Source organism: Amblyomma americanum, chromosome 1 (genome assembly GCF_052857255.1).
Source record: "Amblyomma americanum isolate KBUSLIRL-KWMA chromosome 1, ASM5285725v1, whole genome shotgun sequence".
Lineage (NCBI taxonomy): Eukaryota > Metazoa > Arthropoda > Arachnida > Ixodida > Ixodidae > Amblyomma > Amblyomma americanum.
In genome coordinates, this window is record NC_135497.1 from 42700034 (window position 1) to 42724023 (window position 23990).

General features: G+C 44.9%; 1 protein-coding gene across 3 annotated transcripts in view; it reads left to right on the plus strand.

The window, feature by feature from the left end:
• The first annotated feature begins 213 nt into the window (after positions 1-213).
• LOC144112699 (MSL complex subunit 3-like) overlaps positions 214-23990 on the plus strand; it is a 31277-nt gene continuing 7500 nt past the window's right edge. For 2 of the 3 annotated variants that reach the window (XR_013310384.1, XM_077645524.1), the window contains exons 1-11: positions 214-381; positions 3208-3324; positions 3790-3872; positions 3949-4044; positions 4155-4308; positions 5674-5811; positions 7342-7493; positions 8510-8647; positions 11204-11367; positions 14835-14960; positions 22650-22847. Coding sequence is in view for 1 of the 3 variants with exons in the window: in XM_077645524.1 (XP_077501650.1) it covers positions 328-381; positions 3208-3324; positions 3790-3872; positions 3949-4044; positions 4155-4308; positions 5674-5811; positions 7342-7493; positions 8510-8647; positions 11204-11367; positions 14835-14960; positions 22650-22847 (1420 nt within the window). In the remaining 2 variants the exon portion in view is untranslated. The remainder of the gene's footprint in view (positions 382-3207; positions 3325-3789; positions 3873-3948; positions 4045-4154; positions 4309-5673; positions 5812-7341; positions 7494-8509; positions 8648-11203; positions 11368-14834; positions 14961-22649; positions 22848-23990) is intronic. The other variant, XR_013310385.1, reaches the window with a different exon arrangement.

Here is a 23990-nt window from a genome sequence, read left to right on the forward strand (position 1 = left end):
GTATGCGCGGACGCATGCGTGAGACTTTCCGGCATCTTTGCTAAGGCAATGGATGAATGATGAATGCTCAAAACGTAGACAAATGACAAAATTATTACATCCTTGAAGTAAAATAATTGACGCCATCTTGCTCAACAGGTTGATTGTAGCGCCACACCGACCGTAGTGGCTATTCCCTATCGGCAAAAGGCATGAACTAGAAGGTGCGCGATGGAGCAGTGCCAAATGTGCAGGTCTCTACTTCAGTAGGTCTTGGTTCTTCTCGGTGTCTGTTCGATCAGCGTTGCTACGCGCAGTGCGGCCTCCTTCGTAATTTCCTAGGCTAAGATGGAACGCAGGTGTCGTGGTCAAAATTGCAAAAGGCATTGTTGCAGGGAGAAGGTGAGTAAGATGAGAAGTTGTAGCCGCTTGTTGCCTTCTCGGCTGACATGTATAGTCACAAACGCTGCGGCGTACGACGACCGCGTTCTCCTCCAGCAGATGAAACAGCGTCTGTACTGGTTTGTACTGGTTCGGCTGTAACCAGCAGGTTTCTGGTTGTACTGGTTCCAGCATGGTGCTTACTGGTTTTCTGCTGGTTGTACTGGTTACAGCAGGGTGTTTGTAATGGTTTTCTGCTGGTTGTACTGGTTCCGGCAGGGTGCTTACTGGTTTACTGCTGGTTGTACTGGTTCCAGCAAGGTTCTTACTGGTTTTCTGTTGGTTTCACTAATTCCAGCATCAGGACTTTTTGCTGTTCTTTTCGGAGGCCTTTTTCCTTTGTTTGCATGGTAGCAATATACTTCAGCTAACAGAATTTTGCAGCTAAATCTATTCAACTGTGAGCGCTAAAAATTGAATAAATTATAGTGTCAAAATTTAATGAGAGAGCTTTGTTTATTAACCATTACCCACTAACACCTGTGGGAGACCCATCTTGAGGGGTATATAAGCATGAGGCAGGCCATATGGTATTAGAATGTACGAGTTACACTTGGAAGTTGTATGTACAGTATTATGCGTTTTTATCGCTGACACTTTCAAAAATTTCCCCGCCTCAACCGCTGGCTCGTTTGCGGTGAAACTGCACACAGAGCTTGCGTATTATGGTAACTTTTGTATCGTAGCAAGTTTGACAATGGTACTTACTTAGTTCAGGCGCACATGATGCGAAAACGTGAGCGTCTACGAGAGATCGGCGAGCCAAAACCCGCAGACGACGCTTTTTCGCTGAAGGGCGGTAGTGGCGCCATCTGTTTTGGGCAGTGGAAACCGTCACAAGGCCGCCGAGGCGAGCATTGCAAACAATATTCTTTGAAAGGTAAAGCCTCGTTGAATCATCTGTTCTGATATTTTTCTGCTTAATTAGTCGAAAATGTTGTAAGCGCTTCAGTAGAAGCAGACGAAACGACAGGAACGGCATACTCAAATGGCCCGCGCTCCTTGCAACGCTCTCCACGACGGCCTTGTCGGGACGCTTTGCGCTACCGCAAACAGATGGCGTCACTGCCGCCCTTCAGCGAAAAAGCGTCGTCTGTGGGTTTTGGTTGCCGATCTCTACGTAGACGATTATGTTTTCGCATCATGCACGGCTCAAATAAGTACCGTTGTCACACTTCCTACGATACAAAAGTTACCATAATACGCAAGCTCTGTGTGCAGTTTCACCGCAAACGAGCCAGCGGTTGAGGCGGGGAAATTTTTGAGTGTCAGCGATAAAAACGCACAATACTGTATATTATAGGGCTGTTGCTATAGCTGCTTTTCAAGTCGGGTTTAAAGCTGTACTTGTGTTCCTACTATGGGTAGATTTGCATGGCCCTACAGGGTGAGTTTACCAGTTACCGTTGGTTTCGAGCGTTTTTGCTCTTTATTTTTGTGCATGCTTAACATTTAGGAAGTTACTATTTGTTTTAAAGCCTCAGAAAATTTCGAAAATTAAAGGATATATTGCATGAATGATTTATCTACACAGAATTAAATGTAATGGTTCGGTGCTGTATGGAATCTAATGGCCCCAGCACCTACTGGTTCCATCAGCTGCTGGTTCCATATCAGATGCTGGATCCAGTAGCTGTTGGGAATGTGCTAATAAACCACTACTACTGGAACCAATAGGATCCCAGCAGAAAACCAGCAGCAAATTTTCACCTGGGATAATGAGACCTCGCTGCACATATTGCAGCAACGACAGCAGGCGACGTTGCTCCGTGCATGTACGTGCTAGTGATGTCACGAGAGCTTTCAATATGGCGGTCTCTGCCGGTGGGAGGAGTCTCCCGGTCTCAATTTCGATCGTATTTTTTGGAAAATACAGCGCGTCCAGGGCAGCCAAATTTCAGAAATTGAATCATAAGCTCTTGAATTAGTTACTGAAGCAGAAAACTGCAATATGAAGAATGACCAATATGTCATGCCCCCTTTAAGTACCCATACGACAAAGGACAGCGATGACCATTTTTTGCTGTCTAAAGCCATACCTGGCTACTGTACTACCTCACTTGAAACACCAGCTACAGATGGAGTTTCTTAATATCTTAGGGAGCTATAGCCAGGGGCACTATCTACTCCATCTGATTGTTTCTCCAGAGTAACGTAAATAAATGCAGTAAGAATCCATAGTGATGTAAATACAGGGTCTGTCCTGAAAGTAATGAAACAAGTCGTAGCTTGGCGCGCGCATGCGCTAGATTGGGAAACTGGTTTTGGAGGGAGGAGGGGGAACCTTTGAGCCGTGTCAGAGCAGTGCACCTGAAATTGGGCGCTGCCGAGGCCATCTGAAGCGTGCTAGAATTATGTAACGCCTGCTGGATATATATGCATGCCGGCTATAGTGACCGCGAAAAGCGAAATTTTCAGTTGTGTCAGAGCAGTGCAGCTGAATTGGGCACTCCCGAGACAGTTGGAAGCGTGTGAGAATTATGCAACGCCTGCCGGATATGTATGCATGCCGGCTATAGCGACCGCGAAGAGCGAAAGTTTGTCGTGTCACGCTATAGTGCTCGCATTACATAGCGTGAAACGCGGTGTCTGAAAGGGGACGGAGATGGGGCGTCCGTGGAGGTGGGCGGAGAGGAAATGGCAACGTCACACAGCCGCTAACATCAACACTGTGGCCATCAAACTCGGCTGTACTAAATCTGTCGTGTAGACTGGCCGCCATTTAAGTTATGCCAGCCGGATCCATGAACAACTTTTGATGGTGTGCTTTTGCCGCACAAATTGCAGCCACAGGATCCAGCTGCGGGTTCGGCGAGCGGCGTCAAATTCAAGTTCTCCGAGGGAGAAACAGTTTTGTGTTATGAGCCTGACTCGTCAAAAGCCAAGGTCCTCTACGATTCGAAGGTGACTGACGCAGTGCCTTACTTTTGCTGCATAAAAGCGATCAATTTGTTTTCGTCAGAATGGTCCATGCACCTGTTGATGAGTTGAAGCTAATTCTTGGTAAAACGCATGCTGAAGTGCAAAGTCACTTCAGGTTCAAACCTGAAGTGCGATGGCATTCGGTGTGAATGTCATTTTCTGCGAATAACATTCAACGCCCCGTGTGACAAGGGTATAAAACTAGTTATACATTACAAATATAGGCGATCAAATAAGCAGTGAATCGTATGGCATCGCGTAGGCATTGCCGTGCGTAATCATCGCTGCGAGTCGCAAAGCATGCAGCTCATGGCTTTTGGCAGCACATGAAAGTAAAATGCATTGTTTTGTCAAGTTGCATGCTTAACATTGAGGTCACTGAAAATATGCGTTATTTTTTAAAATGTGGAAAGGAAATTCAATATTGCAGTTCTGCTTCTCGCCCAGGTGCTGAAACTTGTGGTAGGAAAGGATAGTCGAGGCCGCAATGTGCCTGAATATCTGATCCACTTCATTGGCTGGAAACGCAGGTATGCTTGCTTATGGGATATGCATTTACTAGGCTGACCTTCAACAAATTCAGTACGCTTACTAAATTTATTACAGCTGGGACTGTTGCGTTGCCGAGGAGCTAATTTTACCCAACACGCCAGAAAACAAAAACCTGAAAAAAAAGCTAGAGGATGAAGCTGCCCAGAAGCTGTGAGTAGTAACTGCCATGTTTTGTTTTGCTCCTGTCTGAATTCAAGTTGCAGCAAATGCACAGAGTTGCAGCGTTTTGGTGGTTTTCACTTTTTTTTCTCTTCTTGCAGGCTTCAAACAAGCCGATCGAAAAAACCTAAAGTTCCAGCTATTCTGAAGGAAAGTCTGGGCAGAAAACTGCATGGTAGCAGCAGAAAAGTACAGAGAAGTGGATCATATAGTCGTGGAGAAGAGTCGGACAGTTCGCAGTCTGAATCTTCAGAGGTAACTGGTTTTCATTATGATGGGAACTCTTTATGGCCCTCATATGCTTAACTCCCTAACCCTTCATTTTTCTCCTGGTTTGGTTATTGAAGGCCGTTCTGTTATGACATTGTAATAAAGATGGGAAAAAAAACTGCCATTTGGAATAAAAAGCTTGGGCTAGGTCTAGGCTATCCAGATTTCTTAGTATGGAAAATGTTAAGAGGATAAATTTCTCATATTTGTGATTTGCTACCATGTATCAGAATGAGCAGTACACCAAGATAAAAAGCAGACTGTATGATGTTCCTTAGCTGTATTTTGTTTGCTTGGGCCCTAGGCATAAACTGAGCATAAAAACGCACGGTTTTTCTGGGACAAGTTCTCTGCACCTACTGCAAATGTACATGCTTTGCCCCTTTAACCATGTTTCTTTTTTTTTTTGTGAAAACGACTGGAATCCTATTCAAATAAAAAGAGAAGAATAAATAATCAAACATGGGCAGCTGGTAAACAATGAGGGCACTTTTTGAAAACATACAACACATCAGAAGATCTGCTTATCCAAGTTTGTGCCCCGTACGAGTCGCCTGTCTGCATTTTGTTGCTTTTGGTTTGGTCACTGAGCAGGAGTTTTTAGGTTCAGTCTTGGCTGCAGTGGCCGCCACTTGAAGGGGAGGTAATGCAAAATCGCCCATGTACTTGTATGTCAGCGCACATTAAATAGGCTCAGTTGACAAAAATTAATCCGGAGCTTCTCACTGCAGTATGCCACTTGGCCCGCAGTGCTGTTTTGGCATGCAAAAATTTATCGTCAAATTGATCAAATCTTTCCTGTTATTCTTTTCCTTTAAGCTATGAAGCTACAAGTTTTACTGTCAGACATATTGACTGTTGTCATTGAGAATATCTGCCGTGTCCTTAGGCTGTTGCATATTTCTAATAGTTTATTAAAAAGTGCTTTTGTAGGGTTGCAGTAATGCAAATTGTTGGGATTCCCTGTTGAAACCTGGTTGACTTCGTATTATCAAGAGTTTTATTTTCAAGAGATAACTTACCCTATTAAGGAATAGCTTACCCTGTACTCTCTCTGCTCCCACCTGTCTAATATAAAACAAGAGTTCTTCAGTATGCCTCTGCTTTTTCATTGTGACTCTTGAAAACGTAAAATGGAAAAAGCTCACTGGCATGTTGAACAGCAACGTTATAAGCAGCATTACCTGGCAGATTTTGTGTTCAAAATTACAGAAGCATGAATGCCAGTATTTTCATTACTGCAGTCAGCAGTATGCTAGGTGAATGAGAGTGTTCAAAAGCATTCTGCTTTCTATTAGCCTGACTATCTTTTGGTATGCTAACTTTGATTCTGCTTTTATCACACTGCAGAAGCAAAGTGACTTCTCTGATGAAGAGGACAGTGACGAAGAACCTCAGGAAGTTGCCACTGATTTCAACATCAATATTCCCCAGATTCTGCGAACCAAACTGGAGGATGACTTTTATAACATCACTTCTAAAAAGAAGGTTTGAATCTTACTTGATCTTTCGAGCATAGGGTGGGCGCAACTGCCAAAGGACAGGGTGAATTGGAGAGACATGGAGAGGCCTTTGCCCTGCAGTGGGTATTGTCAGGCTGATGGTGATGATGATCTTTCAAGCTCGGTGTTGTATTACAGTAGATTGCATTTGCACTGCCTAGTTCTCATACACACTAAAAAATGCAGCACAATAACACACAGGTGTAATGCAAAGGACTTGCTTCATGTTCAGCTCTTTGCTATGGTTTTGTACTTTATCTGTACAACCGTGGCAGTGGTTTGCACAGCAGTGAGTGATTGCCTTAGTGAATATGGGTTGTGGGATACAGCTGCTAAACCCAAGGTCACATATTCAGTCCTGGCCGTGGAAAGTATATTTTGATGGCGGCAAAATGCAAAAGCGCCCACGCACTGAGTTTTCTGTGCACGTTACAGAGCCAGAGGTGGAAGAAATTAATCTGGAGTCTTCCACTAGGGCACCCTTGAGCCTGTTATACTCAAGTAGCATGGGCCAGGATGCGTTGTTTTTATTTTTTTAATAAGTCCCACCATACTAAAACAGTGGTGTCCCTTATAACCCACAGTGTCTCTTTGGCACATAAAAGTCGATAAGCATATTAATCAGTTGAGGTGAGTCCACATGGAGTGCGCAGTTGTATGCTGTGAGCATGAACCTGCACAACTCTTAGAGCAGGAGAAAGCTGAGGACAAGGCTTAAATGCCTAATACCAGCAAAACAGCAGAAAGAAGCATTTATTGCAAAACGCATTACATGAATTAGTAATGAAGTCTTCCTCATAAGCTGTGTCGCAGATAATCGGAGCCAGGACTGTATTATTGAACCAGCACCGGCCTGTGTCGCTTCTGACAATAAAACGAGAAGAATAAGAAGGTTACCAATAAAAGCACACTGAAGGGAAATCGATTGAAGATTGAAGCTACACTGCAGTCGGATACAACTCAAGAATGAAGCGGCAAATGCACTCAAAGGAGCCCCTGCAGCCAATTGTCTCGACCAATCCCCTTGTGCTGACTTGCATGAAATCACAGGGAGTGACAGTTAAATGGGGAATAGTCGCGACTTAGTCGGATTAACTATGGCATCATGAAACTCGGTTACGCCATTGGCTGGAGGACCTCCTTTGAGGGGCATCTGCCGCTTCATTGTTAAGTTGTCTCTGACTGTGGGCTGATCAATTACTCTTAGAGCAGTGGCAGATTTGAAAGGCGGGGAGGGCCAGCAGGGCGGCACCTCCTACAAGCAAGAAATTTGCTGTAGAAAAACTATGAGAAACTTCATTTTTTCAATGAAGAAGGTCCCAGAAATGCATTGCTCAAATCTGAGTGTCTCCCATGCCCACCCAACCTTTGGGCTTACTTTTGGTAGCAGGAGAGTATTTTGGGCAGTTCTTGTTGTTGCCAACTTGGTGTATACATGAGTGGATTATATGTACTAGTACAATCTATTTGAACGCTCATGCCTGTAACCTTGTTCTTCTGTCTTGTGCTATTCCAGCTGGTTCACGTGCCATGCACACCGGATGTGGTGGACATACTGGAGGCTTTCCTGAAGCAGTATGCGGAAAAGCTGACCGGGACAGCCGCAAGGCCTGCCAAAGGCAGTAGTTTGCGCCAGCCACCCCTTGACAGCTCGGAAATAGAAGCAAGGCATGTCACATTTGTCCTTCCATGTTGCGTTAGTCGCAGTAGTAGTGAAACATTTTTGTTCTTGGGCTATTGTAGTAGCAAAACGTTTTGGTCTGTTGACTGATGGCTTGACAACAAAATCTAATTGACAAGGCAGATTTTACTTAATACATTCTGCTTAATATGGGAAAAAGAAGCATCTTGGTAGCTGAAAAATAATATGCCTTTGTTTCGGTCAATCGCAATGGCATTTTTGATACTGGTAACTGCTGTTATCATTTGCTTAGAGCAGTACCTCCTGCATCAGGATATTTTATGCCTTTGTTTTTTGCAGCGGTCTTCTATACAAAGACGATGCGTGAAATCCGAGCTGAATTGCATTTTTTATGAAGGAAATTTAGTATGCTGCAGGTGATACCCCTGAGAATGCTAATAGGAATCGGTTTTCTATATTGAATGATTGAATACAGGGAAGTGTGCAGGTTTTAAATTGTATACTAATATACACCAAAACCTAATGGGCAGCAACTATATTCCATTTCATACATCAGGTACAATGCTGTCAAAGCTAGCGCTCTTGTTTGCGCTGTCTACATCTGAGATCGAAAAAAGTGCATTCCTTTTGGTGAGTGAAGGATAATAAATGCTTTGCCCATTCGCTTATTGCATGATGCATTCGTCATTAGCTTGATTACATGCGCTCTTATTGCTGACAACGCAGTGTCGCTTTCACGTGCCTTTGACAACTTCACCACCGCACAGGCGTGGAGTAACATGCCTGCCTTTATTTTTTCATGCAGACTGCTTTCGTGCCTTTCACAGTGTTTGACCTGAACACACATACTATGTGGTGTGCCAAATCGGGGCATTCAGTGCCATGTTTTGAGAGCTGCAGAAACGAACATAGTAGACCTCTCCTCAACTCAGTAGGTCCTGCTGAATATATTGCTGCAAACTTGCGATTTTGCAGTGACACAAACTGTTCTCTGACACCAATTTTATAATGTTGTTACATAATTGTGGCAATTTTTTGGCAGATTTTCTTTGTGCAAGGAGGCAATGGATGGATTGCGGATCACCTTTTCGTACACCCTGTCTAATCTGTTACTGTATAATGTGGAGCAAAGCCAGTTCAAGTTGGTGACAGCATCTTGCCGTCCCATCCGGATTTACAAGTAAGGAAATTGCAATTTTCAATTAATTTTAGATGTTTTTCTGCAGGAGGATATTGTGTTTTGTTACGTAAGGCTGTGGAAATGTTCAAAATTTTGAATATGAATCAAATGTTTGTTATTCGGTTTATATTCAGTTTGAGAAATTGATATTCTAAAATTTTCTCATAATCGCTAGTGATGGAATACCACACAGACTTTCATAAATCCAATAGTTGCGAAACCATAATGTTTAGGCGAACTACCTGCAGCTGGCAGTAGTCAAATGCGTCAGAGCCAGAGAGAAACTACGCGTGAGCGGCGTCGGATCTTCCGTTTACTTTAGACACTTCCCGGCGCTGCTGCCGTTCCAAGTGGTAGTGCCGCTGTGATTGGAACAGCGGCCCTTCCATCAACTGTCGATGCTCCCTTGAGCGCCAAGTGCGCAGTTGAAAGTTAAAAAAAACAAACTTGGAGGACGCTTTTTAAAAGTAGAACGCGAATGTGCAATCTGCAGCCATGTGTGATGGGGATGGAGATGGGGGGTTACCGGTTTGCTGCTTATTGACAGCCGCCATTGGCTGCCGCTCGCAGGGAGAGGCTGCTGGTTCTGTGTGTTGGCATAGCAGCTGCTCAAGGCCAGCACCAAGAGCAATTTGGCAGAGCCACACAGCAAAAAACAACCATGCTGTAGCATTCCTAATGTCTCGTTTGTCTGGCCTTTATTTATGGCGCCATGCTTTGGTTTAGATTGTGAGTTGACCCCCCCACTTCGAATTTTCAAATTTTGAAAAAAAGGTCGAGTTACAATCGTGTAAACACGGTACCTAATGCTCACACCTATAGCACTCATCCCGTCACCTTCCCAGCTTTTCTAGCATGAGCTCTGCCACATCATTTTGGTCAAAAGTGAAATGTGGGAAAATTTACTCAGAATTTAGTATGAGGTTCCAGCAGGGAGGCTGATTCGAGGTGTCACTGGCAGGGAAGAAATCGAGTAAAAATCCAACATTTTCCATGGTGCATTGTAATGTTGCTCACCTTTGATATACATATAATGGCAAGCTTGACGACAGTAGGGACACACCGGTCTCTTAAAATGAAAAAAATAGCCTAGTTTTGCTTTCTGAGCTTCGTCGCTAGCTTGCGGCGATGGTGGCTGTCGGCCACGCATTCACCAGCTGTCCGAATCCAGCAGCGTGCCGATTTCAGGCACCAGCTGGCATGTCGCTGGTCATTTATTTATCTTTTTAGAAGCTGTCTCACCGTTTCTGACACCAGTGTGCATTCCTTTGGCTTACGTATGCATTTTTATTCTAGCATGACTAAACTGTGCGCTCATAGCGGGCTTTTCGCTATTTATGCAATGGAGCCTCCTCACAGCACTTCCCTGCATTTTGTCATTTTTGGCAGTTATTTTATTCTTCAGAAAACAGAGCTTTATAACTAAACCTCCGGAAAAGAGGCTTTAACTTTTTTATACTACATACCTCTGGATAATAAGACTTTGGCACGTCTTTAAGTCAGTTGAAGTTTTTATTCGGTTGTACTGTACCCATTATGTTATTTGTAGTTGCTAGTCGTGTCAATTCAGGAATTCATTATTTCACTCATTTTGCATGATCACATTACATTTTCACATGTCGTGTTCTTTAAGTATGACGGTTAGTCTAGTCTTGTTTATTTCGATGTCAAAGACTAGTTTGGAAAATATTAAGGACAAGAACATTTGGCTATTTGTTCATTGTGAAACAATACTTGATTAGACATTCGAAGGCATTTTCTTTTCTTGATACTCATATTAGAAAATTTCAATATATGCATGCCCCTAGTTTCGTAACATTTAGTTGCAGAGTTGCAGAGCTTCCCTACTTCTAGTTTTCACGATCACAAAGATTTCTTTCAGCTTCTGTGGTGTGACAGCAGGTGTAATGTAGTGGATAAATTGTAATGTATATATAAAACAAATGAAGATTCTCTATTTTATGACTGCATGTGTGTTACCCGCTGTGGTGGCTCAGTGTTTAGGGTGCTCGGCTACTGATCTGGAATACCCGGGTTCGAACCTGACCGCGGCGGCCGCGTTTCGATGGAGGCGAAATGCAAAGGTGCCCGTGTGCTGTGCGATGTCAGTGCACGTAAAAGATCCCCAGGTGGTTGTAAATTATTCCGGACCCCTCCACTACGGCACCTCTTTCTTACTTTCTTCTCTCAGTCCCTCCTTTAGCCCTTCCCTTAGGGCACGGTTCAGGTGTCTGCCAATATATGAAATAGATACTGTGCCATTTCCTTTCCCCAACAGCCATTTCAATTCAATGACTGCTTGTGACCGTTGCATTAGAAGTGGTTTTCTAATAGTACTCTTATTTTATGTTCATGGGTATACATTTTCATGCTGTTTCAAGTTTTTTTTATTTTACGGAACTGACAATAGTAATATTTTGTAGTGGCTTTGGAAGACAGCTATTTTCTCTGTAAAAGTATTTGTGCTTGCTGTTTTATGGCAGGTTAAGTCGGTATGTATGTCTGCTTCTGGTGAAAGTCATGATTGTTTTGTGGCTTATTTCTTATTATCATCAGCCCGGCACCGAGTAGACAATCAGATGAGCCAACCAGTCTGAATGAGACGAGCCTCCTCAACATAGCACCAGATGTTGCAACCACAGTGAAGTGCCATTCCCGTAAAAGCTTGCGTGGCAACTCCGACCTCAAAAGTTCCACTTCTTCACAGCGAAAGCGTTCTGGTTAGTGAAGTTTTGTACCTTGGCAACGTGTTTTTCACGGCCGTTGGGATGGGCTTGCTTGATCGTTAAGTAGTGTAATAGTGTTGGATTCTGTGAATAAACCAAAACTTGTGTCCAGTATTAAACACCAATGCTGTGAATTTTCTGAAGTTGTGGTGCTGGAGTGGAAGTAATTACTTTTCTGTGACCATTAGTCACTGTACCCATAACTTGTTGTTGAAGAGCTTTCATTGAGAGCAACGCTACATTTGCTGAATGCAGTAGTCTCCCCCCAGTGCTGGATAACCACCTGGAATCCTTTTCTTGTTAACCCCATTGCCTTTCCTTCCGTTGTTTTCTGTCTCCCTCAGATTATTAACTCTGATGGTGCTGTTTTGGTGTCATAAAGACCCTCTGATTTGCTCCCAGTTACGTTTTCCTGGTCGTTATGTCTGAGAACTTGGCAAAAATGTTCAAGCTAGGCATCAGGACTTACCGTGATCCTTGTTCAGTGCCTCCTTAACACAGCATTGAGGACCACTGTTCTCTAAGGCTGGAGTGTATGCTTCAACAGTGCCTGTTGTTCTGTGTTCCCTAATTGTGGCACAGGTCAAGTATGAGTGCTGAAATTGTTCATGCTACAAAATTGGGGCCTTTTTATATTGCTTATTCTTTTGGCTTCCACCCTTGATTATATTTGTGCCTTATGGGTGAGGTGTGCTTCTAGAGTCAGTACAAAAGACTAATGGGAAAAACCATCTGCATGCTACTTCCGATTCATGTTTTCTCCCGTTGCTTGCCTGTTTCATTGCACTCACCGTTGTTACGTTTGGAGACGCCAACATGCCAAGAATATTCAAGCCACTGAGAAGCATCAATCGACAGAGGCTTCAAAGGGCCGTTGACGTGGTTGCAGCACCAGGAGTGCAGGTGGTGGCGTCTACAAGGGAGCCCCCCCCCCCCCCCCCCCTGCTGTTTACGGGGTGAAACGGCCCTCCGCTGCCTGAGAACGGCTTTGAGGAACCTGTCGTTTGTTCTCAACGCCGGACCCATCCGGGACATAACGACGTCTTTCTCCCGGAGGGGACGACTGGGGGAGCCGGCGAGCTGTGCGGGACTGCAAATGAGCCGTACGTGGCAAATGCGGCCGTGTTTGACTAAGCCAATGATGCCGGAATCCTCGTGCTTCGAAAAAACCACGTCTTAGACTAAGTGTTTTCCCTATATGTGGAACCTTCTGCAAACTGCAGTGGCAACCTTTATTTCCCACGCTACCGCTGTGAAGTGCAGGTGACTGACCTTCGACTCTGCTTGGGATCGCCTTCGGGCTATTCATCACTGCTGCCTGGACAGCGCGGACCATAACTTGCCAGAAGTGGCAAGAGTGTGTTGTGGGGGCGTCCTGGAATGCGCACCCTAAAGGTTGGACACGTGATCTACATCACAGTGATTCGACGCATTTTTAATGAACTAAATTCCCCAACTAGGGACCTGGGGACAGCGGACCCTATTTAAGCAGCGATCTGGCGTGTGATCAGCCAGTCCCCGATTCACTCTTTCAAACTATGTAAAAATGTAAATAAACCCTTTCAGTCTCTTCTTCACCTCGAAAACCCTCTCATCTCTTCGTCACCCCGCAACAGCAGTCTCCCGATCCGGAACCTGGGGACACCGACCTTGGCGAGAGATGGCACAGGCGAACCAGGGGCCCGCATCTAACACCGTACATGCTGGCATTGTTTATTTGTTAATTTATTGTGCGACGATGCGCTGCATTGCACCGTATCATTGCAAGACCGGTGCGTGATGCATATGTGCATGTCTTGAGTGCAAAAATAGACAGTCCCGAAGGGTAAGCAAGTTCTGTTATGGTTAAAAATGCTAGATTAGGCTGGCTATTGTGCATATGCGCTGTGGCCAGATCATGTACATTTGGCTAAGAAGTACTTGCAACTGGGCTTGTTGGTGCGTATTCGTGAAAGACATGAGAGCGCAAAAATGGCAACACTGATGAGTAAGGGAACAGGACAAGCGCTGCACTTTCAAAAGGATTTATTCAAAGAAGAGCGTTTATATAGCCCCTGCCCTTATCCATGCTCTTAATCGCAGTTGACAAACAATCACCTCTCACAGATGCTCATCAAGAAACAGCATTTCACTTTCGCGAAGAACAACTGACATGTCACTGATGCAATAATCACATCACTTCTTGATATTGAAGGCTTCCACGAGCTCACGTTCTGTCTTATCTCGGCTTTTCAAGAGCACTTTGCATTCCGATGGTCGAGGCTTGCAGGCTATACGCTTCTCTTTTGAGCAGGCTTGGCAGTGGTCAGGCAGATGGGCACCTTTCTTGTTTAATGAATTCTTGTGTTCAAGCAGGTGCTCATTAAGACACCGTGTGGTTTGTCTAACGTACACCTTGCCGCATGTAAGCGGGAACCCGTATACGACACCTTTCTTGCAACCAACATGTGGCGTTCGGTGTCTGATGGCACACTCTTTGCACTTTTTTCTCCCAATGTGAGAACACATTCCGGCGAGTTTTCGAGGCGCTGAAAATGCCACGTTGACGCCGTATTTATTGGCCACCTTCTTGAGGTTATGAGATGTGAGGTGTACGTAAGGTACAACTTCCACCCTTGCCAGCTTTTTATCTTGAGGTCGGTTGTTTTCCTTGCTGCCTTTCAGCTTTTTCAGCAAGGTCTGCATCACGGAAAGAACCAGGGAAGCCAGGAAGCTGGCGTGCATGGCACGGTGGCAGGACTTCTTTAGTGCGGACGCTAAGCACTAAGAAGTGATAGCCCTCTTAACAGCCTTTGAATAGTTTGAATGAAATATGCAACAAATCTTTCTTGGCGCGTGGACAGTATCGCCAGCAAACATGTGAAGGGAGAAAGGTTAGGGTGAGATCTAAAAACTGTAATTGGTTATTAACTTATTACTGCTAGGCAGTTTGTGAGCAAAGGTGAGGCTCATGCTGTTCCGACCAAACGTACCTAAAACATCACCTACTGCTTCATCAAAACTAAAATCGCTCTCTGCCAAAAGGACCAGGTAATCGTCTCCATATCTAAAAACGTGGACTGCACAATCCGTGTCAAGTGCTTCACTCAATGAGCGGTCAATTTCAGATAAAGATATATTACAAAGTACCGGGGCGACACACAGTGAAATGCTGTTTCTTGATGCACGTCTGTGAGAGGGGATTGTTTGTCAACTGCGATTAAAAACATGGATAAGGGCAGGGGCTATATAAACGCTCTTCCTTTAATAAATCCTGTTGAAAGTACAGTGCTCGTCCTGTTCCCTTACTCGTCCGTGTTGGCATTTTTGCGCTCTCATGTCTTTCACATGTACATTTGAACGAGTTTAACGCATCAGTTTTCTGCACTGTAGATCGTTGTAACCTGTCTGATTGAGCATACAATAAATTTATTGTCATATGCACCCTGTACATACTCTGTTTTTTTTTGCTTTGACTGCAGCGAGTCCTCCAGAAAAGCGAACCCTACGATCTGGCGAGCCTCTTTCCATATGGAGCAGCTCCCCGGCCAAGTCTACGCAGGATGACAGTGACACAGACAATCTGGCTTTGGCTGTGGCAATAATGGGTAAGGAACTACAGTTATGTGGAGGAAAGGCAGTCATTTCAGATTGACAAGCGCATCAGATGTTTTGTAGTTGTTCTACCAATTCCAAGAGCATGTTTTGTGTTTGCATGCCAGTAGTACATAAATGGCATGTTATAGCATGTTTGCTTTTGGTTTGAAACTGGAAGGGCCCACGATGATACTTTTATTTTGCACCGTTGTTTGAGAGCAGGGATGTTTTCTCTGAGTTACCGTATTTACACGGTTGTAAGTCGACCCTTTTTTGAAATTTAAAATTCCGAAGTGGGGGGTCGACTTACAATCGAAACGAAACCTTGAACTGCCAATAAAAGCAAGAAAAACAATCTATCACTGACGCTACTGCGATGTTAGAAGTTTTTGTTTGCTCTACGGCTCCAAGCGTAGCATTCAGGTATTTCGCGGGCTTTTTGGCCACGATTTTTCATTTTTTATTTTTACTGCGCACACCATTACCCACCGCGACGGTTCAGTGCTACTGAACAGGATACCCGGGTTAGAACCCGACCGCGGCGGCAGCATTTCGATGGAAGCGAAACGCAAAGGCGCCCGTGTGCTGTGCGATGTCAGTACAGCAGGTTAAAGATCCCCAGGTGGTCGAAATTATTCGGGAGCCGTTCACTACGGCACCTCGTTCTTCCTTTCTTTCACTCCCTCCTTTATCTCTTCCCTTACAACTGGGTTTCCGCCGATATTTGAGACAAATACTGCGCCACTTCCTTTCCCCCAAAACCAATTTCATTTCATTTCACTCGCGGGAAGGGCCGCTGTCCCGTTGTTCCAATCGCGAAGTCTGCGCCAGCGCTCGGGAGTGTCGCTAGCTGATGGAAGAGCCGCTATTTCAGTTGGTTGCGCAATACGTAACAGCGGCGCTTCTGGGGAATGCCGATGTTTGCTGGAAGAGCCGACGCCCCGACACCGATCACTCTTTGTTTGGTGGTGCTTGGAGTTGGTGCTTTTGACTCGACTGCCGGCCGCGTGCTTCGCCATGAGCTCTCCAGGTCCGAAAAGCATTCGGCGCTCATTCACTGCAGCGTTCAAGAGGAAGGCCGTCATTTACGCCGAAGAAACCAACAACTGCGCGGCGGGCCGCAAGTTCGACGTTTCTGAACGGTTGGTGCGGGAGTGGTGGAAGCAGCGAGACAAAATTTTCGATTGCGACTCCAAGCGAAGAGGTTTCCGCGGGCCGAAGTCGGGACGCTTTCTGGAGCTGGAGGTCAAGCTTGCAGCGTATGTCACCGAAATACGTGATCGGACCCTCCCAGTGACATGCGAAATGATCATGCTACAAGCCCGGGTCTTTGCTGCGAAAGCTTGAATACTCCGAACAGACTTCAAAGCCAGCAGGGCTTGGGCTTCGAAATTTATGAAGAGGGCTGGCTTCTTTCTTCGTCGGCATACTAGTGTATGCCAGAAGCTGCCTGCTGCTTACGAGGAGAAAGTTCTCGCCTTCCATAGGCACTACCTCAAGCTCCGCGACTCGCGGCGATACCTGCTCGGCCAAATCGGCAATGCGGACCAGACTCCCGTCTACTTCGACATGACGAGCAACACAACAGTGAGCGTGAGGGGAGCTCGCGAGGTTAAGCTTCTCACAACAGGAAACGAGAAACTTCGGTTCACTGTTATGCTATCATGCTTGGCAGATGGCACAAAGCTCCGACCGTACATCGTCTTCAAAAGAAAAACTATGCCAAAGGAAATGTTCCCGAAAGGTGTGATTGTGCGAGTGAACGAAAAAGGCTTTATGACGGACGACTTAGTTATTGACTGGTACCGTCGGGTGTGGCTTTTGAGGCCAGGAGCATTGCTGCGGAAGTGAAGGCAGAGCTCCGAAAAGAAGATACAGATATGGTGGTGATTCTCGGCGGTCTGACGGGGCACCTGCAGCCACTAGACGTTGGCATTAACAAGCCATTCAAGGACTTGCTCCGGCGTGAGTACAACGAGTGGCTGGCGGCAGAAGGGCGGGAACTTACGCCAACGGGGCGCGTGAAGAGAGCCTCCCTGGCGGCTGTGTGCGGGTGGGTGATTTCCGCTTGGGCGGCCGTTCCACGCGATGTCGTGGTGCGGTCATTTAGGAAGTGCGGGCTTTCCATGGAGGACGATGTGCTGTGGGATAGCAGCGGCGACGACGACAGCAGTACCACTGAAGATGACTCAAGTGAGGATGAATAGCCCATCTGTGCAATAAATTTTCGTTTTTGAAGTGCTCCATCGGTGTTTTTTTTTCGGACATGCGATTGGGGGGCTCGACTTACATTCGCGTCAACTTTTTTTTTTCGGACATGCGATTTGGGGGGGGTTCGACTTACAATCGTGTAAATACGGTAGCTTGTTTCTGAAACTGCTGCATGAAGAGACACTGGACTGTGTCTGTGTTCGTCACTATACATGCCAGCTTTGCGTTTTCCGCAATCTATCCAGGAAGGCACTGGTGCACATAGCATAGCTCAATGTCATTGCTGATCAAAGCCCGGCTTTAATTGAAGTCTTTTGGAAGAGCGCTATTGTGACCCTAGGGAAATAAAACCAAGCATACAGTGTTTCCACTCCAGAGCTAACTGTACCATTCTGCGCCAAAGGAGATTTGGTGCACCATCTTGATAAATATGACCAAACTTACAACACTCTACGGCAGAATGAATGTCTTCACCCTTGGCGAAATTGAGGAGCCCTTTGAATTGTACAAAAATGCTGCCAGGATTTTGCTTAGCACGGTTCCAGTGCCTGCAGAACACGTTCTTGCATCTATCTTGGTTAACTGAGTGTTCGGCAAACCTCGTCAGCACTCCTTTCATAGCTCGCACTAAAGCTCGTCGCCATCTGCTCGGCGTGCCTCGCGGAACATTAGAGCATTCTTTGAAGAACATGCTACTCAAAATACTATGCCTTCAAGTGCATTAACTTCATAGCTTTCAAGCTATGCATACCTTCTGGTCTGCTTTTAGCCAGAGTTGTGTACTGTGGCGTTTTCTTAACCGTGTCACTGCTCGAATGCTCTGGTAAAAGTTGGATGGCAAATTTTAGGACAGCCAGAAGTATTCTACTATATTTACGCGATGTTAAGTCGACTTGAATGTAATTCGACCCCCCACGTCATATTTCTAAAAAAAAAACTTGGAGGTTTTTTACACTTGGCCTTTAATAATAGAACGCATAGCACTATCCTGCGGTCTACACTTATCACCAGCTGCTATCGGCTGCCGCGTGCAGGAGCGCCTGTGGGCACATTCCAAAATGAAAATATATTAGTCACTGGACTACTCGTCCACACTTGCGCCATCGTCCTCACTAGCGCTGCCGTTGTCATCGCTGCTGCGTTCCCACAGCTCGTCGTCCTAACATCATCGTGCAGCGAAATCCCGCACCTCTTATACAGCCACATCACGACATCGCGTAGAACAGCTGAAAATTTTGCACTGCTGCAGCTGCCACACCTGTATCACCCGTTGCGTACGTCAAAACTTGTGGCCCGGCACGTAGTACATTTCTCCGGCATAAAGAATGACAGCCACCTTGAATGTAGCCGTGAACGAGCGCTGGTCACTTACCGGACCCGGTGCACAAATGACGAAGCACTACATTAAAAACTTCTGAAATGCGGCCGGCAGTAGTCGAATGTGTCAGAGCCAAAGGGAAACTACGCATAGTGCTGTCGGCTCTTCCGTCAGTTACTGACACTCCCCGGCGCCGCTGCAGTTCTGAATGGCGGTGCTGCCGCGATTGGAACAGCGGCCCTTCCATCAACTATCAACGCTCCCTTGAGCGCCGAGTGTGCGTTTGAAAGTAAAAAAAAAACTTGGATGACGCATAGTAAGAGTAGAACGCGAATGTGTTATCGGGCCGCAGGCGCAATCTGTGACCACGTGTGGGGAGTGGGCTGGTGCTGGTTTGCTGCTTATCGACAGCCACCATCGGTGGCCTCGGTTGGGGTGGGGATGCCGGTTCTGTGCGTTGACATAGCAGCTGCTCAAGGCCAGCACCAAGAGCGATGCGAGGGAGCCGCGGAGCAAAAATGCAATCACGCTCTAGCATGCCTGGTATCGCGTTTGTTTCACCTTTATTTATGGTGCGATACTTTGGTTTCGATTTTAAGTCGACACCCCCACTTCGGATTTCCAAATTTTGGAAAATAGGTTGACTTACAATTGTGTAAATACGGTAGTTGTGTGCCATGTGCAGCTGCAATGAGTTGACACGGTTTCTGCCCGCCTAGTGCCTCAGAGGCGGCAACTAAAGTCAGCAAATTATCTTATCAGCACCGCACTGGCTGCTCGCATTGTCTGCTGAAATTAGCAGCATACATTTTGAAACTGCCAAAAAATTTTCAAGTGGACTGCGATTTCGATCGAACTGGTAGTGAATTTTCTATGTTTTACTGTGTATGGCTGCTTGTAGGCCACATATCAAAAGTGAGCAAGTAGCATATCCTCTTGGTTCGTAGCATTCCATGCAATGCCAGCCAATTGAAACTGCTTTATGTGGCAACCCCATTGTTGATGTTTGCAGTAGGATCCCCGCTTAGGATTTCTTTGGCGATATGTATTAAAAAAAAGCATACCAGCCAGGAAATTGAGTCTTCAAAGACATCGAAAAGCTAATGGCAGGAGTGAACCAAGAGCAAGTTTATTTCAGGCCCACTGCATGAAAAAAAATCCTATATCGCTGCCTGCCACGTTTTTTAGCAATTTGTGCAAACGTAAATGCTTCTCTACAATTTGCAAGACTGTGGCTTTTACACTTGTCACTCTCCATGGGTGCTCACAGTTGTTCTGCATGCGCAGAAGATCCTTCGACAGCTCTTTATCTCCGGAAGGTAGGCAGTAGAGAAAAAGGGGGCAGTGGAGATTGAGTGAAGCTGCAGCACGTGTATGCTCGTAGCTATTTTCATGGTGACTGCGATTCAATCGTATGCAGTTGTCGGTCGTTATAACTCCAGAACTCCAACCATAGGCAATTAGGAAGCTGACTTTGGTAACAAACGCCCTGAGACAGCCCGCTCAACTGCACTTTGCGCAGCACTGCCTCTTGTGGCATAGTTTTGTTTTCACAGTTTGAATTGTTTGTGCTAGCCTTACTGCTGCAGTAAAACTTCATCTGCAGCCATAACAATATTCATGGTACTCGTAAGCTCTCCATGCGTTGGAGCTACGGAGCGTGCTCGAAGCTCCCCAACACTGCGGGGTGTGGGGGGGTCAAGCGTTGATGAGCCTTACAGGGTTTCATCATCGTTGGCGTGTGCCCTGAGGCGCCTCTGTAGTGCACGCTGCAGTTGTTACCTGTGATGGTGATGATATCATCATACCTGAGCAGGAAAGCTAGGCCAAGAGCCAAGCCACATCAAAATTCAGTGGTTTCTAGCACTTGTTGCCACAGTTGTGATGTACAGTTGCGCCCCATTAATATGACCCCGGTTAATATGGACGACTTGAATTATGGACACTTTTTTCGTGTATATACCTCGTTAACATGGAAATTCACTGTCCAGAGAACGGACAGGGTGAATGCCCACAGAGGCCATTGGAGTCCATATCAACAGTGATGAGAACAAAACCTCGACTGCCCCAACCATATCATTCCATTCCTGTATTTTGAGCGTGGGACAGCAGAAAAAGGCAGTGTGAAAGTGGAAATGCATGAATGATAGCATTTTTTTCCCTTGTATTCATGATTTACAGTGCCAAGGGGCCCAGTCTTCCATTTGCTATGCTGCAGAATGGCAGTGAAAAAAACTGTTTTGCAGCTTGTACTACATTGAAAGCCACATCAATGTTTATGTATCATCCTTATTCATTTCTTATTGTCTTTCAAATTTGGGCTTCCTAGCTAGGACAAATGGCCCCTTGTTGAGTGTGCTATATTATCTCGATCATACGAATGTCATGGGGCCATGAAAAATATTCGTATCATCCAAAACGAACAAAATTTGTATGCAGTATTTGCACAGTTCTGTTTTCAGCTGACATGGTTTCCTTATGGCCACACGCCACCACTTGCTGCTCGCAGTGTCGGCGATGTATGGGCTGCGCACCTCTGCTCACAACTCGTAGTGCGCACTGCACAACTGGCAATTTAACCTGGAAGGCTAATGTGTGAGGCATTTCCTGTTTAAGGTTATCTCAAGTTTCTTTGAAATAATCATTGTTTTTCAGATACATTGCAATACCACTTGTGTGCTTTTCTTATTGAGCCGTATGACTACAGGTTTGATATTCTGCTTGCTACTGCATTTTTGCAGCGAGGCTGTTTTTCATTGCTGCAAAAGAGCTGCAAGTAATTTTTCAGTGAATCTGCATAGCCGTGATGATGCAGAGCCATGATGCCATGTCTGCTCGAAAGCTTTTAAAATCTCGATATAATCGAGTGTCACTCTGCTTGTCAACGCAACAAAGTGTTGACCTGACAACCATAGGAGCTGGCCATGTGTCAGTGGTCAGTCAGGTGTTCACTTAATATTCCAGCAGTTGAAAATTCATTAACTCTTTTCCTACCATGCTCATTGACCAGCGGGCTAATGATGGATGCGAACGGCAATTTCAAGTGCTTCCACACTGTTCTTGAATATACTGTGTAGCTAGAAAGTACAGTCTAGTAATGTCTTCAGTTTGTCTTTTTTCCTTCTGGTGGCAATTTTTGATCCGCTTGTGAGGACAGGACGAAGTAAAAGTTGACAGCTAGAATGGGCACCTCCGCCAGCGTGGCACGCACTCTGAAACATGGCAAATCTTGTGATTCAGCTGCGTCCTCAATCGACTTTGTCAATGGTGTAGGTAGCAGTGACTCTGATGATGCTCCATCATCCGACTTTAGTTCAGATTGTGAAGACCCGAGGAACCAGCATGGAACGTTGGTGGCAGCGCATTTGTTAGTTTTTTATTTGGGCCTTGTCTGTTGAACTCGGTGGCTGTTTTGAAGAGGGTATTAACGTTACTAATGTTATTTGTTTTATTTTTAAGGTTTCCGCATCCTTTGGTCAGGATTCGATATCTCCTGCACTGCAGAGTGTTTGCACGATTGTTTCGTCCAGTAGCACACCTGCTTATAGGGCCTAAAGTGATTATTTTTCTGCCAGAAAACTGTATGAGCTAGAGCTTTGATTTTTTAAGAAGTATTTACTATTGAATGGGCATACATTTTTTACATTCCAGAGTTCCTTTAAAATTTTTTTGCTTTTTGGATACAAGCATATCTTTACATGTTTTGTTTGAGCATACAGTAGGGGAAGAGTTAAGTGGCTATGTGACACAATTAAAAGATTTAACCCGTTTGGAGGCTACTAGGGATGTAATGCTCATCATTTTAAAGGAAAAATACAGCGCGAACAGAGACGTGCTGTTCGCGCTGTATTTTCCCTTTAAAATGAACGTAGCCCAACTAGCACAACTTTCCATCCTACTACAGTAATGCTCATCGTTGGAGTATGTTGTATTTGTGAGATTCAGATGAAAACTGGAACGTTCTGCATGACTGTTCACATTTGTTAGACCAGTGTGTTGTCCAGCCATTACTGAAAACTCCTGCTATCCACCGTGATTGGCACTTCCAAAGCTGAAAATAGGAATTATCAGTTCAGTTATGCAAGCCAGCCTCATTCTCTTTCTTCCAATTGGGTGTTAGCCTGAGAATCTGCCGTCCGTGAAGGCACCCTACTTGTTTCCTCTTTCAAAGGCATGGCTCCAAGACGACGGACTGCAAGTACATGTTCCGTTACATCATCAGTGTCTGCAACTGCAACTACCTCTGAGGCAGCTGTGAGTATAGTCAACAGTAAATTTGACTGTACAATACTGTCCAATGAATTTTTAGAAGAGGATCCATCATCTCCGGCACTGTTGTATGGAGCCCATCACTTCCTACGGCTTTTTGGTAAGAGTGCATTTCCTTTTTTTTAACTGGAACCTACCTAATTGCGTGTGATCAGTGCTTTCATGCTATGCAAGTTACATGCTATAATACTACAGGAAGGAAATCTGGTGCTGCTGTTTGCTGGAGCTGCCATTATGACAGTTCATCTGTTGTGGGGGTTGTGGAAGCATGTAAACACTAATAAAGTTCTATCCAAATTTTTTTAACTTCTTATGTTAGGGGACTTACTTAGAGCCAGTTTGTGAGTGTAACATGGATTTTTAATATGAAAGCATTTCTTCTCTCATGAGTCAGCTTCTGTCGGCAGAGCGTGTTTGCATGAACTGTTAATTATCTGTTATAGGAGTAATTAATAGAATAGTTAATCAAATAATTATGTAATTAGCTTGAATTAATAAGTCACCAAATGATGCACTAATTGGATAATTATATGAACCAATAATTATTTATTTAGTTAGTTACTAATGTATTAAATGATTAAATTAAATTCTACAAAGTCACCAGATTGATCATTTGGGTAATTAATCAATAGACCAAATTAACTTGTTCATTAGTGAATTAGTTCTTACATTGGAATTTAATCTAATTGCTAAATTAGTTTATGAATTTGCTAATAAATTAATTAGTACTTTGGAGTGCTTACTAGATGCTCTAGCAGCCGGACCCACGTCTTTGGATGTGGTAGAACTGAAGTTAGTGCAAAACATGACTTAGAAAGTGTAAAGGTATAAAGAAACGAATATGCAGCAACATAATCGGCAGCAGTAAAAGAAATACTTTCACATTACTGCACCTAAGCTGATTTAAATGCACCCCTGGAATTTTTGTTAATTTACTTGACCCTTTTCACAGAATTTTTGTTCTTGCTTGAAAAGCTGTAAAGATAACTGTCTGTGGGGCTTTCTGCTTAAAAAAAAACAGCAGCACACATGGCTACTGACACGAGTAATGGTAAAACATTGTAAAGACATAGTGCCTTGTGTAGATTAACTCTTAGCAATTGTGCATAATGGTTTGGTTTATGGGGGTTTAATGTCCCAAAGCGACTCAGGCTATGAGAGACGCCGTAGTAAAGGGCTCCGGAAATTTTGACCACCCGAGGTTCTTTAACGTGCACTGACATCACACAGTTCACGGGCCTCT